General features: G+C 38.8%; 1 protein-coding gene across 1 annotated transcript in view; it reads right to left on the reverse strand.

Annotated features, from left to right (window-relative positions):
- Nucleotides 1-17,990, reverse strand: part of TEC (tec protein tyrosine kinase) — a 121,880-nt gene that overhangs the window by 11,953 nt on the left and 91,937 nt on the right. The window contains exons 4-11 of the mRNA XM_054687980.1: nucleotides 13,754-13,835; nucleotides 12,568-12,696; nucleotides 11,023-11,063; nucleotides 10,084-10,259; nucleotides 8,020-8,085; nucleotides 3,388-3,442; nucleotides 2,505-2,584; nucleotides 1,086-1,219 (exon numbers count right to left, since the gene is read on the reverse strand). Of these exons, the coding sequence (XP_054543955.1) occupies nucleotides 1,086-1,219; nucleotides 2,505-2,584; nucleotides 3,388-3,442; nucleotides 8,020-8,085; nucleotides 10,084-10,259; nucleotides 11,023-11,063; nucleotides 12,568-12,696; nucleotides 13,754-13,835 (763 nt within the window). The remainder of the gene's footprint in view (nucleotides 1-1,085; nucleotides 1,220-2,504; nucleotides 2,585-3,387; nucleotides 3,443-8,019; nucleotides 8,086-10,083; nucleotides 10,260-11,022; nucleotides 11,064-12,567; nucleotides 12,697-13,753; nucleotides 13,836-17,990) is intronic.

Below are 17,990 nucleotides of genomic sequence, written 5' to 3' on the forward strand. Positions count from 1 at the left end.
CAGGCTGAGCTACTAGGAATTTATAGTCAAGGAAGAGGGTTGGGGTCAGAGAACTGATGATTACTAGCCAAGGAGCAGGGTCAGGGTCAAAAAAAATTTCTTTCATGGTAGATTGCTTCATTGGCAGCAGTACAAGTCAATAAATATTGATCCCCAAAGAACTCAGATTATTTATCAAGTCACTAATCTATGGAACCAGCAATCTGATTGCTTGGATGACAAATTGAAGTCAACTCTGCTTCTTGGGAAATGAAATTATAGCCAGCTGATATATGGCATACGTTTTTCCACTCTATGAACCACTGTGGCCCTAGAGAGGACAGCATCAGTATCCCACCCATTGGATGCACTGCAATTCCATTACCTCCTGAAACAGTTTTTGTTTCTCTAAAACTTTATTATTTAACTGCCTGTGTTAAGTAGTACTTCCAGTCATCTGGGAAATTTGTTGAAGATCAAATTAATGGCTCAGTTAATGCCTAGCAACAGTGACAACTGAATACCGGGAATTAAAATCTTCACATTAGAACTAGAGGATTAAAAATTACTAGGAGAAGCCTCAGTGATAAGTAAGGGAGGAGTTATAGCTAAACCTATTAACATGAGTCTTACTAAAGACACATCAGAGTGATCAGACATATCCTGGGGGACACTGGTAATAGAGTCTGATCAGATATTGAGGATGATAAGATATTGAATTGGGTAGCAGATTCTGCTTACACTAACTTAGCAGGGTTCCTAATAAAACTTAATTTCACCAGGAAGTGCACGATGGGCCTTAGAGATGGTTCTGGAGCCTAAAGTTTGGTCAAGCAAGGAATCTTCAACAGTACCAAGGATACAAACCACAGAAATATGAATATTTACCAGGTACCACTAGAATAACTCATGGCTACGGTCAAAATAAAAGTTTTTATGAAACTTTGTTTCTGATTTTTCTTTGTATCTATCACTTTAACATGCAATAATTTTAAATCAATAACATTCTACAACTAAAAAGTAAAACTGCTCAAAGAAGAATTCATCACACCTGATCATATTAATCATTACCTTATATTTGAAGTAGGATGTGACAGCTCACTTACCTGCTGCATTGTGCTTATGATATTCAATAATCTCAGCAATTGAACCAAATGCATGTTTTTCTGCCAGGTAATACTTCTTTGGGGATGTTGTTGTTTCCTTTATATGATAATGTCTGAAGCCTGATGAGCCTTCACTATAACAAAAAGAACGAAGTTGGAATTATATAGCTTCATTCTTTTTTTTTTTTAAGATTTATCTATTTATTTATACAAGAACCGGGGTACAGGCCAGATGCGCGGGAGAGTGAGAGGATTCACCAGAGACAGAATGGGGAACAGAATAGGCAGACTGATGAAATACACTGCTGAGACGAGCAGCAGGCGAGACAGGAGAGGTCTGCTCGCCATGTGGGCATCTCCGCGGCCAGTGGGGATCGAACCCGCACTGCAGAGGCTGCGGACAGCTTCACAGCACTGCGCTCAAACACCTGTGCCACCAGGGAGGCCCTACACCTTCATTCTTAAGAGGTTATCTACAAGGCATCCATTGGACCCCTACATATGGCCCCTCCTATACCCTATACAAATTTTATTTTTCCCCATAGTTCTACTTAGTTTTGCCTTTCACATTAACAGGTGGATGTTTATAAAATGGTAACATACTTAATCTCTTGCATGAACTTGTGAAAGAACATTTATCAACTCCATTTACCAACAGTTGAAAATCTTAAAATAGCTATTACCTGCTACTGCCATTTGTCCCTGCTATGGGAACAAACTTAAAATGTCTAGAAGACTTAAATCTCTAAAAGTGAATAAACAAGACTTATAAGTGTACAAATTCTATTTTAGATATCCTTCTGGAACAGAGTCATCTCTTGCTAAAAATTCTTTTACAATAACCCCTGCTGTTCTTAAGACAGAGCTCAGATTCCTTAACATTGACATGACCTACCTCCACCTTTACCTCTCAGGCATCTTTTCTACCCTGATCCTTCACCCTGTCCCTTAAATTCTACAATTCAGCTACAGTACACTTTGGTCAGTTCCTTACACTCATCATATCCTCTCCCACCTCTTGGTCTAGCCACAAAGACTCCTACCACAACACTGACTCATACACTACCATAACTACCTGATTGCTTTCCTGAAGCCCCTACTAAGCTGGTGGAAAGCAGGGTCTGAGTCTACTTTCTCACCGTCAGATCCTTAGTGCTCAGTACTGTGCATAGCAATTATTTGTTTAATTATTTTTTTAATTTTACTAACGTTTCTCTAATCACTTGCAACAAACACATATGACAAACTATGAGAAAAATACTAAAAATATGAATATAAAAAGCACTTTGGATTTTAGAAATCAAGCTCAGGTTTTCATTTTTAATATTGAAATTAGTAAATCAGGATCCATATAAACTTAAAAGAACTTTGCACAAAAACTCAAAATTAAAACAAAAAAAAATGAGTGAAATGACTTACCCGCCAAACTTTGTGTAAAGGGACACTGTGTACAAGCCTGGTTGACTGGAATCCCTTACCATAAAACCACCTTCTTTATCCTAAAATTCAAGGTAAGAGAATTTTTTAAATCCAATAAGTAGCAATCCTCTGGATAATGTTCAAGAACCCAATCTTATGATTTCATGATTACTATCACTTTGCTTACAAAACTACTTTGAAGAAATATATGAACAGATAGAGGTGATATGAAGACATGCAGGGAGGTGATGACCCCCCCTACAAGCCAAGGAAAGAGACCTGAAACAGAAGGACACAACCCTGATGACACCTTGATTTCAGACTTCTGACCTCCAGAGCTGTGAAACAACAAACTGTTGTTTAAGTCATTGAGTTTATGGTATTTTGTTACAGCAGCTGTAGCAAACTAATACACTAGGAATCATTTTAAATGATTAAAAATAATTTTTTTAGAAAACCTTGCACTTTTGTCATAGTACTTTTTAGGTTACAAAACAGTTATGCGGGACTATTTATCAAGAACTAATTATACTTGGGCCTCCCCTGGTGGTGCAGCAGTTGAGCGCTGGGCTGCAAAGCTGCCACAGCCTCTGCAGTGCCGGATTGATCCCGGGCCACTGGCGAGGGTCCCACATGGTGCGCAGACCTCTCCTGCCATGCCTGCTGCTCCCCTCAGCAGTGTATTTCATTGGTCTGCCTATTCTGTTCCCTGCTCTGGCTCTGGTGAATTCTCTCACCCTCCCACGCTTCTGACTGTACCCAGGCCTTGTATAAATAAATAAAACTTTAAAAAAAAAAAAAAAAAGAATAAGTATTAAAAAAAGAACTAGTTACACTTAATTAGTGCCAACAGCAAGCCCAAAGAGACAGCACAAATACTTACTTCATTTCTGAGGAGCTGCTCTGCTTTGCTTCTGTTTGTATTTCTGCAATACCATCTAAACAGAAAAAAGATATATTTAAGACCTTAGGTTTTTAAAATTATTTCTATTTTGAGGAACTAACAAGGTAATAGTGCTCATCAATAACAAATACAGTAAATAAGAACAAGACATCATTCAAAATTCAATAATCTAGACAACCACTAGTAACATTTTGCTGTATATACTTTCAGATTTTTTTCTACCCATTTTTTATGAAAACATATATATACCCACATTTATATTTTTATTAAAGTGGGCTCAAACCATATATGCTATATCATAACCTGAATTTTTCATATAATGGTATCGTCACAAAGCAATCTAGTTTTATGCATCATGATATAGATATGCCATAACTAAACAATTCCTTACTATTTCACATAACAATGACTTCCAACATTTTACTATTATAACAGCAAGAATGAACTTTACTCTAGACTCAAAAATGCAGATGTCAATTTATATTATTGTCTTGAATTCAAATTAAGGCTTAATCCTGAGCCATTGATGTAGTAGATTTCATCTCAAGTCATGATAGAAGCCTCCCTACTGAATTTCATGAAGATCCCAAGTGTCAAAAGAAACAGTAAAACAGAAAAGCAGCTCCCCTGGGGTTTCCAAAATTACTGATCCCAGCACAGCTCCAAGCCCTTGCAGGTACCCAAAGCTCTACTGTATGTAAGCATGTACCCATGGTCAACCAATCCTGCTTGTCCTCCCAACAGGTTCAGCCACCAATCTGTGCAGCAGCTCCAGACACTTGCATATCTGTGCCCCTTCTTAACCTTTGGGAAATCTTTCTCGCTACATTACAATCTCCCACCTCATCCTCAGAGGTATTTTCCTCCCCTGCCTTCCCAGCATAATCTCTCATGAGGTTGTAAGCAAGCAGAGGTCAAAGAACATGAACTCATACTGTTTTCTTTGGCCTTTAGCTCTCAACTTGATTGGGTAATTGTTTTTTTAAATGTCTTTTAGTGGGCAAAGAACCCCCACCACATCCACAGTCCTATCGCCTGAGATTTCCCAATATTATGAAAACAGCCTGGCTTTCTGAATATCTGAGTTTTCCACCTCTCATTTAGCCTTTTATTAAAGAATGAGCACCTGTCTTTATCCCAGCAAACACCCTAAAACAAGTGAATACAAAAGCCATCCCTGATTGAAGTGGAAAAAATACAAAGAACACGATTTTTATCTGTCTGGCTTCTTTTATGCAGTTGTAGTGGACTCACACAATTACAATCTCAATAAAAGCTAATGACTTATTTTATTTGGAGGCTGGGGTGACTAACCATATCCCAGAATGGTGGGCATTAACATCGCATCACTGTGGACCCCAAACAAAATTGCAGTTTTAATCGATCAATTTCTGAACGCGGCTGAGAGGTTTAATAAATGAGAAGAATAGGATGGATTCTGCTCTTAACACTTTTCCACTGAAGCAAAGAACCTTTACCAGAATGCCAAAGAGTCCAAAAAATTCATTAAGGAAAGACAACTGGAGATCTCATTATGCATTATAAACTAGCAGGACTTGAAAGATTGAAAAGTAATCTCTTTATTAATAAAAGAAGATCCAACCCATATCTTTGCAGTGAAAGGAGGCTATGGAGGTTTAGCCTCACGTTCCAATGCAAAACATCAGTAAAGCTAAGTAGTGGCTTCCAAAAAGAAATTAGATGTAAGATATGCAGAGAAAAGGTCTTTTCCTCACTCAATATATTCAATCTGGGAAGAGATAAAGTTATTAAGGGGAAAAGAAAGAATCCACTGCACAAAAGGGTAGCTCTTTGAAACCCTATCTGAAGAGGAAAAAAAAATGTCATTTTTATAACATTTGCAGATTCCTCAGTAAGATTCCTCCTCCCCGGTGATACAAACTCAGACCTTTCATAGTATGTTGAAGGAAGGAAAGGAAGAAAGAATGAGGAGCAAATAAGCAAATGAAGCAACTAGCAGAGAGATTTTCCCAATGGTTCCTTGTGGTTTCTCTCTTCCACGATACCTCTCACCTGATGATAAGGAAAGACCACAGCGCCTCTGCTGAATCCATCAGGAAGAGCTATACACACAGGTACGATGAGAAGGAGCACAGGTGATGAGCCCATGTATTGGGGTGCTGCCCTTCATATGCCAGACCACTGACATCTCTCAGAAGCCCCCCCAGAGATGCTTCCTTTACAGGGTAGTGTCTCTTTGGAAGAAGCTATCCATTTAGAAAAGGCACACAGGATTCTCCCTAGGCCGTTCCACTCTCAGACATCAAAACCCTAATGGGAATGAGTTTTTCAGGTTGGCAAGTCAACTTCAGAACACACCAGAAGAATAAAACTTCCTAGTACTGTGTCTACATAAAGAGGAAAGAGGTTTGGGGACAGGCAGTCCTTTCTGGAAAGGTCAATCCTGGTCAAGTTTCTTGGGGAAGATGGGTATAGGTGAATCCTGAAAAGAAGACAATATGTATAAATGAAGGAAAAACAGAAAACAATCAACCAAGCAGTTATCCATCTTTGCCTGTTCTCTGATTTGACCTGTCCTCTTGTGTCTCTACCCTAGACATTTTTCCTTTTCTAAGGGCCCGTTCAGTTCTGTCACTCTCCCCTTTTAACAACTTTCTATCAAGAACACACTCTTATTAACCTTCACAACAAGACCATTCTATCCTGCAGAAGTTCCTCTGATCCTCTCCTCCCCAATCTGCTGTTAGTGTGGTCAGAGAGTGTTTCTGGAAGAGCTGGGAGTTATGGGTTTGGCAATCCTGACTCCAGCCCAGAGGATAATCTGTTGCCCGGGATGCTATCTAGGCCCAAACAAATAGTAGAAGAAATCTTGTTCAACAGCTGGAAAAGGGTTTTTTTAATCCTTGGGACACTTAATATGTGCAATAGCATGAGTTATAGCAAAAAACAAAACAAAGCATAGGATGGAACGACAGCCAAAGAAGAAGGGGAACACTGTCCACAGGGAGAACAAGTTCCAGCCAGGCCTGGCACAGGGCCACGTAGAATCCCTGACCTCTTGAGAGATTGCTCAGGGGACTGCCATGCTGGAGACCCTACACAGCAGTTCACTTAGTCAGAGAGGAGTGTCCCTCAGAAGAGAAGAAATTTCCAAACTAAAATGTATCCAAAAATCTCATGGTAATGAATCATAAATTTTATAAAACTCCTTATTTCTAATCCCATGAGGGGCAGTTACACATTTAGATGAGGTTTCCACACACACCCCTAAGTTATCAGCTAGTTCTCAGTCAGCACACTTAAAAATGAACCCCAAGTTTTTATCTTTTAGCATCTCCCCTTTTTCCAACAAAATCTTGCTACATTTTCCTAAAATTTATTTAAGAAAAGAAACACTATTTTGTTTACCTATATTTTATATCCTCACCTACCTCCAAAACAATTTGCAGAGATCAGACCAGTGAGTGAGATCACTTTTGAACCTATTAGTCCTTTTCTAGATTTAAGGTACACTCATTACAGGAAGTGACATGGACAGAGGAAACAGGTTCTTGTTGGTGTTGGTTATGGTGGGTTTTTAAGGAAGTGAGTGAAGCAGCAATACACTGCCTCAGAATGACCACAAAGAGTATTTGGTAAATATAACCTTCTCATTAAAACCTGGCTACCCAGCTGTAGTGGGCACACAAACAGTGTAATTTCAGGCACACATGAGGAGTCTGAAGAGATTCATACACAGCTTTTGCCCCCTACACACATTTTTAGAGACCTGTTTAAGAGAATAAGCAGAAAGAGATTATCCCTGTTACTTTTACATAGCAAAGATACCTAAACAACGTAATGCCATGCAAATAAGGAAACGATTATCTGAAGCATCCATTTGCCACAAGCCTGCTTATATCTCTGAAGGTTTGGCACAGGTGCCTGATATATACTAAGAGCTCAGGAAATATCTGATGAATATATGACTGAATGAAATACAAGGCAGTGATGAAAATGTTTTTCAAGAATATTTAATGGAATGAGGAAATACACTCATACTATTCTATTAAGTAGAATAAGCAGGATATAAAACAGTATATACAGCATGATGTTATATTTTCAAAAATAGTAAAAAGACTGAAAATACACTAATGTTATTCATCAATAATAGTTACTGTTAGTTGATTTATCAGTAATTTTTCTTTGCTTAGTTGATTTAGCAATAATTTTCCTTATTAATATTTTTCAAGTTTTTAAAAACAATAATCATATATTGTGATTACAATTAGAAAAAAGAAACAATCAAACATGTCTTTTTTTTAAAAGCTGTACTGGAAAATTATATTCCTATTTCTTGAATGAATGATTTGTATTTCAAAGTCAGCTAAACTATGACTTGTTTAAAATCAATTCATTTGTGCTGGCTGGTGTAACTCCATTCACATACAGTACCTTAAGGTAAAGGGTATTATACAAATGAATTCTCACAGCTGTTTCACCACACTAGACAACTGAGTTAAGGGTATGTTAGCACAAGCTTCTAAACATAATGAGAGCGACATTAATCTCCAAACGCCTTACATCATTAGGAATATAAAAACATTTATTTTCTGGTTTTCCACATTCACAAAATAACCATTTACTTACTCATATTGATCTAAGTTGTTTGATTTCTTTCCTGTAACATAGTTACTTGGGATATATCCTTCACTCCTAGAAAATAAAAAAATACTTCAGGTAAACTAAAATTATTTATGAAGAAGTTATTTTAAAAATGATTGCTTTTCTGAAATAACTGAAGCATAATATTGCCAAATCTTATAAAAAAAAAGACTAGCTAATTTCCCACAAGGTATGTTTGTCAAGTTGGAGGATAAATTATATTTTACTTATGTTTGTCATCTTAACTTATAACTTCTAAAATTTAAATGTATTCTATGAGGGTTTCCAGTTGTAATTTTCTAAGGCTCAAAAATATTAGAGGAAAACCTACAGATTACACATTTTTAATTATTTTTAAGTTTAATAATATGGCAATTGTTTGACTTTTTTTAAGATTTATTTTATTTATTTATTCATATAAGAACTGAGATGTAGGCCAGAGGTGTAAGGGGTGAGAGAATTCACCAGAGACAGAGTGGGGAGTATCGGGTGAGACAGGAGAAGTCTGCTGCACCATGTGGGTTAGCTCCCTGACCAGGGATCAAACTCATGCTGCAGTGGCTGGTGATAGCTTAATTGCACTGACACATGAACCCCTGTGCCACCACGGAGGTCCCCTATGGCAATTGTTTTAAAATAGTTGCTTGTAGTTAGACTGAGGAGTAAATGACATGGTGACTTAAATTTATGTATAAATACTCCAGAAGCAGACAATTGGGAGGATTGGTAAATCAAGACTGACAAAATGTTACTAATTTTTTGTGGGAGTGATGGGAGGCTCCATTATACTATTACATACTTTTGTGGATGTTTGAAACTTCTATAATCAAAAATAATAACAGATAGCCTTCATTGTTTGGCAAAGAGAGTCAGTGACAAACAACATAGTATAAAAGGATCAGAGTTCCCAAGAAGGCAATAATGTACAAGCCAGCACACAGCAGATGTGGCACTGCTGAGCAGTAAGCAGAACAGAAGGACCCTGTCCAAGGCAGAGGCTCCTATTGCTTCTCCAGAAGTAACTGAGGAGAGAGAACTGGAATTAAGGAAGCAGAGGGGAGGTGAGAAAGAATGCTCAGAAAGAGAAATATGTACTAGCCAGATATAAATCTTCCTCTTCCTATTCATGGGGAATCAGAATATAAATGGGATTAAATTTCAGAGATAAACACAGATTAGTTTCCTTAATGACCTAAAAGATACTTTATCTTTTCACACTTTCTGAATGACCTAAAAGATACTCATGTTTATTCATAAATACCCATTATTTACCAATAATATGGTTGAAAGGACTGTTCCCTTTAAATCCTAAATTACCTTTTTTTTTTTTTTAAATATTTATTGATTGATTGATTGATTGATTTATACATATATGCATACAAGCACTGGGTACAGTCAGAAGCGTGGGAGGGTGAGAGAATTCACCAGAGCCAGAGCGGAGAGCAGAACAGGCAGAAGGACCGAAGCACACTGCTGAGGGGAGCAGCAGGCGGCAGGAGAGGTCTGCGCGCCATCTGGGACCCTCCTCTGGTGGCCGGGGAGCAGCCGGGGATCGAACCGGCGCCTCAGAGGCCGCGGGCAGCTTCGCAACCCAGCGCTCAACCGCTGCGCCACCGGGGAGGCCCTAAATCCTAAATTACCTTTTATATAAACAGTGCTTTTTAATTTCTCATGTGTGTATGTATATATTTTATATACACACATGCACATACACACACTCTCTGTCTTAGAAAAGTCTAACATTAATTACTTAACTCAGGGAAAACATAAAATGTTATTTCCCCAAGGTCAAAATAATCCAATTAAATGTAAGTGGATGAGAAAGAGGCAATGTAGTATATTCTGATTTCTGGAAAGAAGTGATTGATTCATTTATATGTTCATTGAGTCACTGCTGAAAAACCATGGTGTTACTGCAAAATAAGACTACAGGCTTCCATTTATGACTGGTTGCACTAGTTTCACTACACCATAGGTACAGATCATCCTGTTCTCAGCACTTTCTTCTCACCCATCCACTGTGCATTTCACATCGAGAGGGGCACTTACCCGTATTTGTCTCTTGCTCTCCACCAGTGAATGTCATTCTTTTCTAATATGATATACTCTTGGCCTCTCTCTAATCTGAGGTCATGTGCTTCTGTTGCTTGGAAATCATACATAGCTACAACTATTTCTTCACTATTATCTTCTTCTTCAGGTGGAATTGGGGGGGGAGGCCTTCGCTAAGAAAAGGAAATAATGTGAAAGTTCAGCCTTTCATTTGAAATGGAGTACGAAGTAAAATTCTAAACGATTCCCCAACATCCTGGAGTACAGTAGAAACCTCCCCTAAATTCACGTGGAGAATATGCCTATGAGTTTGCTGATGTTGATACTATATGTGTGTAGACACCAGGACTGAAGGAAAGCCACTCAGAGGGCCTGCAATGGGGGAAAAACTCACTATGCAGTGGAGTCTTCTATCAGGTCTCCTCCCATTCAGAGAGATTTGCAGTTCTCTGGGCTTACCGTGTGTAAGGCACACCTTAGTTTCAAGCACACTTTTTCTAAATATTGATCCATAAAGTATATAATTCCACAATGGCTGAAGCAACCTACCTGAAGTCATTCATATCAGATCCTGTATGAGCCTAAAACAAATGTGTTTGCCATTATTCCCCATCCTTCAAACACATATCATCAATCACTGAAGTCACTCCTTTGTCACCAGAGTGTGACCTTAAGACTGGAACATACGTTGAAAGTCCCACACTTCTTACACAATTCTTTAGGCAAAAATACAGCCAAATGCCAGATGATGAGAAGGCCCTCCCTGACTGATACTATCTGATGCAATTCAATTGATTATTATTTGACATCAAGAAAAAAAATTTTAAAAAGTCATGTATCTGTTTCTGATACACTCCTAGGAAAAGCAGCATCACATAAATGAAAATAAGCAGAACAATAAGCTGCAAGTGTTTCCAAAAGTTAAAGACCCCCTACCTTCTTTGTTTCTGGTGCTGGAGGCAGTGCTTTCCTTATACCTGAAAATGGCAATAACAAAAACAACTAAAGAAACATAAACTTATGGCTGCAGAATAAATTCAGAATAAGATAAATGCAAATAAAACTTAAAAACAACAACAACAGCTAAAAGCTATGGAGGCAAGGAACTCTTATGTACTGCTTGTGGGAATGCAAACTGGTACAGCCACCATGGAAAACAGTGTAGAGGTTTCACAAGAAATTAAAAATTTCTTTGATATAAAATTTCTTCCATATGACCTAGCAATCCACTTCTAGGTATATAGACAAATAGAATGAAATCATCTCAAACAGATGTCCATACACCCATGTTAATAGCACCACTATCCACAATAACCAAGGAATGGAAATAACCTAAGTGTCCATCAACAAGAAAGTGGTTAAAGAAAATGTGGTGTACATATACAATGGAATATTATTTAGCCTTAAAAAAAAAAAAAAAGAATGAAAGGCCTCCCCAGAGGCCCAGCGGTTGAGCTCTGGGCTGCAAACCTGCCCGCAGCCTCTGCAGTGCCAGTTGGATCCCCGGCCACCGGCGAGGGTCCCACATGGCGCACAGACCTCTCCGGCTGCACCCGCTGCTCCCCTCAGCAGTGTGTTTCGTCAGTCTGCCTGTTCTGCTCCCCACTCTGACTCTGGTGAATTCTCTCACCCTCCCACACTTCTGACTGTACCCAGTGCTCGTATAAATAAATAGATAGATAGATAGCTAGATAGATAGATAGCTAGATAGATAGATAGATAGATAGATAGATAGATAGATAGATAGATAGATAGATATTTTTTAAAAAAAGGAATGAAATCCTGTCATTTGTAATAAAATGAATGAATGTGGAGGACATTATGCTAAGTGAAATAAACCAGAAAAGAACAAATACTGCAAGGTATTATGTATACATGGAACCTTTAAAAAAAAGAAAAGTCAAACTCAGAAAAAGAGAGCAGAAAAGTAAAAAAGTGAAAAAAGGGAACAAAATTTCATTTAAAATCAAATAAGGCTCAAGTTCTAATGATTAACATGGTGACTATAATTGCTTACACTGTGAAGTATAATTAAAATGTACTGAGAATAGGACTGAAGTGTTCACATAAAAAGAACAGGTAAACAGGTGAGGTGACAGATGTGTTAACTAACTCGATGAGTGGAAACTTTTCACAATGCATAAGTATATCAGGTTGCACACTTTAAGTATCTTATAATTTTGTCAATTATATCTCAAAAAGCTGAAAAAAATTAAGAAGAAAAAGTTGCTTAATAGGATCACACTTTCAATAGAGTCATTAGCAGGTTTCCATATTGTGATAAAAGCTCCTGAAAATAAATGTGATTCCATGAGACAGTCCCACTGCTAATAAAATGTAATTATTTTTACAAAAATACATTTATGTTGTACTGAAAAGTATGAAAGCCACACTTTACTAAAATCACAATCATGTCACTTTCACACCAATAATATGTACATCCTTCATACAATATAATTATGGAATAAAATGAATACTTACTACTCTCAAAAAGATTATATTTTTCACACCCAGGTGCAAGTTTTTCAGTTTGTCTGCAACACTGATAACTTCCATCTGTCCAGAATTTAGGATGATATTTAATCATAATATCATTGTTGTTCTTTATTTCTGTAATTCACATACATTAAATGATGAGTGAAATCAAAAGACAACAGACTATTTTATAAGTAACACTGTCGATCATGCCTTATCCCTCAGATACCGAGTTTATTCTGAGAACAAGCTAGCATTTAAAAAGTCACATGGGACCTCCCTGGTGGCGCAAGGGTTTAAGCACCACACTATGAAGCAATCCGCAGCCTCTGCAGCACAAGTTCAATGCCCGGCCGGCCAGGGAGCAACCCACATGACACTGCAGACCTCTCCTGTCTTGCCCAATGCTCCCCTCAGCAGTGTGTTTCAGTCAGTCTGCCTGCTCTATTCCTCTCTCTGTCTCTGGTGGGTCCTCTCATCCCCCACATCTCTGGCCTGTACCCCAGCTCTTGTATGCATAAATAAATAAATCTTTAAAAAAAAAAAAAAAGTCAGGGCCTCCTCTAGTGGCGCAGTGGTTGAGTACTGGGCTGTGAGGCTGCCCGCAGCCTCTGCAGCGCCAGTTCATTCCCTGGCCACCGGTGAGGGTCCCATCAAAAAAAAAAAAAAAAGTCATATGGTTCTCACTCATCTGCTTTTTGTGTTGTTTTGGTGACACACCTGTGTACAGAAGTGACCTCTGCTACACTGTGATGGAAACACACAAAGTCAGCCCAGCACTACTCTGCTGCAGAGGTAAGGACTGTGCAGGACAAATCATCCACATGAGTACTTTATGCAAGAGTCAATCCATCCCCAGCAAATGTTGCCATTACACAGGCAATTCCTTAGAAAATAGCAAATCTGATTATCATAAAAGTCCAGTGCTTTATCATTTTCAAATGTTTTATACATTAAATGAAAACATCCTTTTCTTAGAAACCGTATTTATGTCACTTGAAGGAATCTAACTTTTTTAAAAGGAAGTTATCTTCAGTTTGTAACACTTACAGTAACAAAATGTCCTTGGAGAAATACATGCTGTAGATTAAAAGATTATAAATGCACAAAACATTGACTATATTTCTACTTTAGTGATTACAACGTATCGTAAAATGATATACAGATTAATATTTTACTGTACGAATTTTACCTTCTTTTAACTTCTTCACCCACCGGTCTCTGCTTTGTAGAGTAGGTGCAAAAATGTAAAGTGTGTTAGCATCATAAACAACCTAAAACAAAACAAAAGATGAAATAGGAACAGGTAAGAAATACTTAGGCACAGCACCACTGACCAGCACAGAACCTCCATATGACAGACACCACTGAAGGATTATAATGACTTATGCAGTTATTTCAGATCTAAAGAACCAAGAATTCTTCTTTAGAAAAGCATATCTATTTCTTCATGTCCACATACATTGGGATACACATTTTATAGAGACTGTGTTTTCATAGAAAAAAAGAAAGACATACAGAAACCTGGATGCTTCCTTAATCTTGTTCTTTCTGGCAACCTAATGAACTAAATTCTAACCAATATCTAGATTCTAACTAAAATCTATTTAAGGTTTTTAATAAATTTCCTATAACAGGGATGATTATAGCCCCTTACTGTTCTGAATATCTTATTTTAAAGATTTATTTTATTTATGCATACAAGAACTAGGGTATAGGCCAGAGATGTGGGGGGTGAGAGGATTCATCAGAGATTGAGGAGCATAACAGGCGGATCCACTGAAATACACTGCTGAGGGGAGCAGAGGGCGAGACAGGAGAGGTCTGCTGCGCCATGTGGGTTGCTCCCTGGCTGGCCAGGAATTGAATTCGTGCTGCAGTGGCTGACAATTGCTTGATAGCGCTGTCTTTAACCCCTGTGCCACCAGGGAGGCCCCTGAATAATATTTTTAGACAACGAATTACTCTTTCAGTATCGCTCCTATGCCCTCCTTTTGCACCATGAGCAACTGCAGCAGCTAACTTTACTGAGCACCGACTGTCCCAGACCTGTGCTATGAGCTTTCTATACATTAATGCAATTAGTCCTACCACCAAGGTACCACCATTTGCATTTCACAGAAAAGGAGGCTAAGGCCTAGCCTCAGCCCCTTACCCCACCCCCACTCCTGTAACACACCATTCACACAGAAGGTGTGGCAAATGTTGCCTCCTAATTCTGTGCTGGTACCTCACCTGTCCTTCAGCACTTGGCTGCTAATCCAGGACACCAGGGTCTGACTTCAGAGCCCAGCTTTTTTGCCCCAGTGCCTATTTTAGAGTAACTGCTGGTGAGCAATTTAGCAGATATTTTTATTAATAATACTTTAAATTTATTTAAATTTAAGCCTCAGAAACCAACCCAAGAATTCAGTCTTTGGTTTGTCATTTAACCCTTGATGGTCAGTAGCAAGGCAGAAATATCACTGACTAAAAAGAAGTACATGGGTAGAAACCTCCCTTCTCCATATCAGTAGCCACCAGGTTGAACACAAATATCTCTTTCATCGATCAATGACTGTTCCTGATCTTACTCAACAGCTTATTCTATCCTATTCACTTTAATCAATTATCAGTCAATAAATGCAGCCTAACGGCAATGTTAACAATAGTATGTAGTCTGTTCAATGACTTGATCAGCCATCTTACCACTTTGGTGGGACTATAAAAGATAAAAAAATAAATCAAGCGAAAAGACTGTTTCCAAGACAAGTTTAGAAATGTCTAAATACAAGACAGAAGTGAGACATGGTATCGGAGAGGTGGAGAGAAAGTACGAAGAGGGATGTGGGGAAAGAGGTATTTGGTCTGTGATTTTTCACCCCTTAGCCAGGTTCATTCATGAAAACTGTACAGAAGAATTAGATTAAAATGCGTCACAAAACAGGTCATCTAAATTGATACTGAGGTGTTCAGAATAGACTGCCAGGGCTTTGAAGCTTCCAGGAACTGGGTGTTATCATGATAGCAATTTACTTTATTATTATAACTTACTTTATTGAGTGTTCACATCGGGCTAGGCATATGATACGCACTGCATCGCTTCATTCATACAATGGCCCACATCCCTTATTACATTGTAATCCTCATTTTCCAAATGACAAAACAAAGCAAGTGAGGTTCAGTCACCTAAGTAGGGGTTCTATGGTCCCAAAAGTCTCTTCGTATTCATGTGTTTCCTCCAAACACCCTCCTGCTCCCTTCTAGATGGTGATGTTCAGGCTCTAGTATAACTTCTCAAAACTAACTCACATCAATACCACGAACTTTGTTAAAGTTTGTTAAAGATTAGCTAATCAGAAGACAACTAATTCAACTCAGAGTTTTGATGGTATTTGCATTTCTCCAAGAAATTTCTAGAAATATTGGTCTAAATAAATCCAAGTAATGAACATCTAATTTGGCCATTTGAGTAGTTTGGCAGGCTGGTGGGAGAGATGTCCAGGGTCCTTCTTCAGCAAAACCCGTATCACACCACACAGACCAGCGTCTGCATCACCACCATGAAGTGAGATGGAGTGAATGAGGGGAGTCACGTTCTCCTTTGGCTCACACCTGGTGAGTCAAACTATCACAACAGAGGTTGCCGAGGAGGAAGAGGTCTGCACACCTCAAGGCACAGAAGTCATTAAGGAGGAAATAGCCTCTCCTTTAGTAACACAACTAACTTCGTAGTTACTTTCCCTCCTGTTACATCTGCATTTACTCACTCATTTATTCAATAGACTTTTAATGAATGCACTGTAGGAGAAACAGCACAGATGTTATATAATGACAGATCTGGATTCAAAACCCAGGAAATGCCATTCCCTGGGGAACCACCAGCTGCCATCAGAAGCAGCAAGAGATATTCCACGAGGCAGCTGGTTCTTCCCTATTTACTCCATCCCTTCCTGTGGCTATAATACGTTGGGAGAGGAAGCAATCTCCTTTTTTGCTCTTAGTGTTTTTTAAAATGTCCACTTCTTCTTTTTTTGTTTTTGTCTTGCATATGACCCTGCTGCATACTTTCATTGTGAAGATGTGAAACCAGGACCTACACTTTTTTAAATTATACCTAGGTTATAATAAGAAAGGCTATTTTTCATTGTTCAAGTCTGGTTGGTTTAAATGACAGTTAAAGCTCGGTTTATTTGTTCTGAATTTTTAAGATTGTTTTTGAACTTTTCTATATTCATGCATTGTTAACAATTAAAAATGGTTCAGGGCTTTGAAACATCCAGAGATAGAATGCTCTTTGTTCCCCTGTTTTTATCATCATTCTTAAAATCAAATCAGGGTGAACAGAGTGGATCTCTTTCTCATGGACAGCAGAAATCTTCATTCTGGTTCCAGAATCAAAACACCCATAGCTCCCCACAACCACCTGCCCCCTCAAAATGCCTAACAGCCATCAGAAGTATGGTAGGAGTTGTTCTCTGCTAAACAGCAAATGAAATTACAGGCCCTCATTAATATGCACTCAACATACTCAATCAGGATTTCAATTGGGTTTACTCAAGATCTGGGTGGTAGGCAGCAGGAAGAGAGAAACAACAGAAATAGTGACTAACACCTTGCCCTCGCTGTGTATCTAAGTTGTCTAACCCTCGCAACACCGCATGAAGTGAGTACCATTAGTGTTACTATTCTCATTTCTATAGAAGAGAAAACACAAAATGCTATTAAGTGACCTGCACAAGGTCACAGATTGCCACAAGGGTGTGGCAATCAGCCACGTGGCCTTGGAGCCACCTCCTTAAGCACCTCACTGGGCCTGCTTTTCACTCAGAGAAGAGGCAGCTATAAAATGAGGGATGGGGGTGGGAGGCAGAAGGAAAATTAAATGTAGTTCTTCCTTCCATTGTGTGGTGGTCACCATTTCCTATTATGGAAAATAACCCAGATGCAGCTCTAAAGCTTGAATATCTTAACCTACTGCTTCCAAGTCATTTTAATGCACAAAACTGGTAATTAAAAACAATCAAATTCAAAACAATCAAAACTTCACTGTGATACTATGTTAAAAAACAAAAAAAAATTTTGAATACTTTCCCCTTAAGATACAGTAAGACCATCCCCATGGGTATAAGGTCACTGGCACCAGAGAGGTTCATTGCTCAAAGGAAAGCGTGAAAACATCCTCACCTGGAGAAGGGGAAGATAGGTCCTGGGTTGTCTGCTGAGGGTCTGGAACACCAGGCTTCAACCTTGCACTCCTGACTTCTCAAGATAAGTGTGCACAGAGATGGTGTCCCCCACCCCCGGCTCCCCCAGCACACCCCCCCCACAATGGCTACAGAGTGGCTTGTGCCACACTGACCCATCTTGGAAGGAGATGTGAGTGCATGTTCTAAGGAGGCTTTGGATTCAAAGTGACCTTGGACAAGTCACAATATATCGAGCCTCAA

This window comes from Talpa occidentalis, unplaced genomic scaffold (genome assembly GCF_014898055.3).
Source record: "Talpa occidentalis isolate TD23 unplaced genomic scaffold, MPIMG_talOcc4v2.1 talOcc4.6, whole genome shotgun sequence".
In the NCBI taxonomy this organism is placed as follows: Eukaryota; Metazoa; Chordata; class Mammalia; order Eulipotyphla; family Talpidae; genus Talpa; species Talpa occidentalis.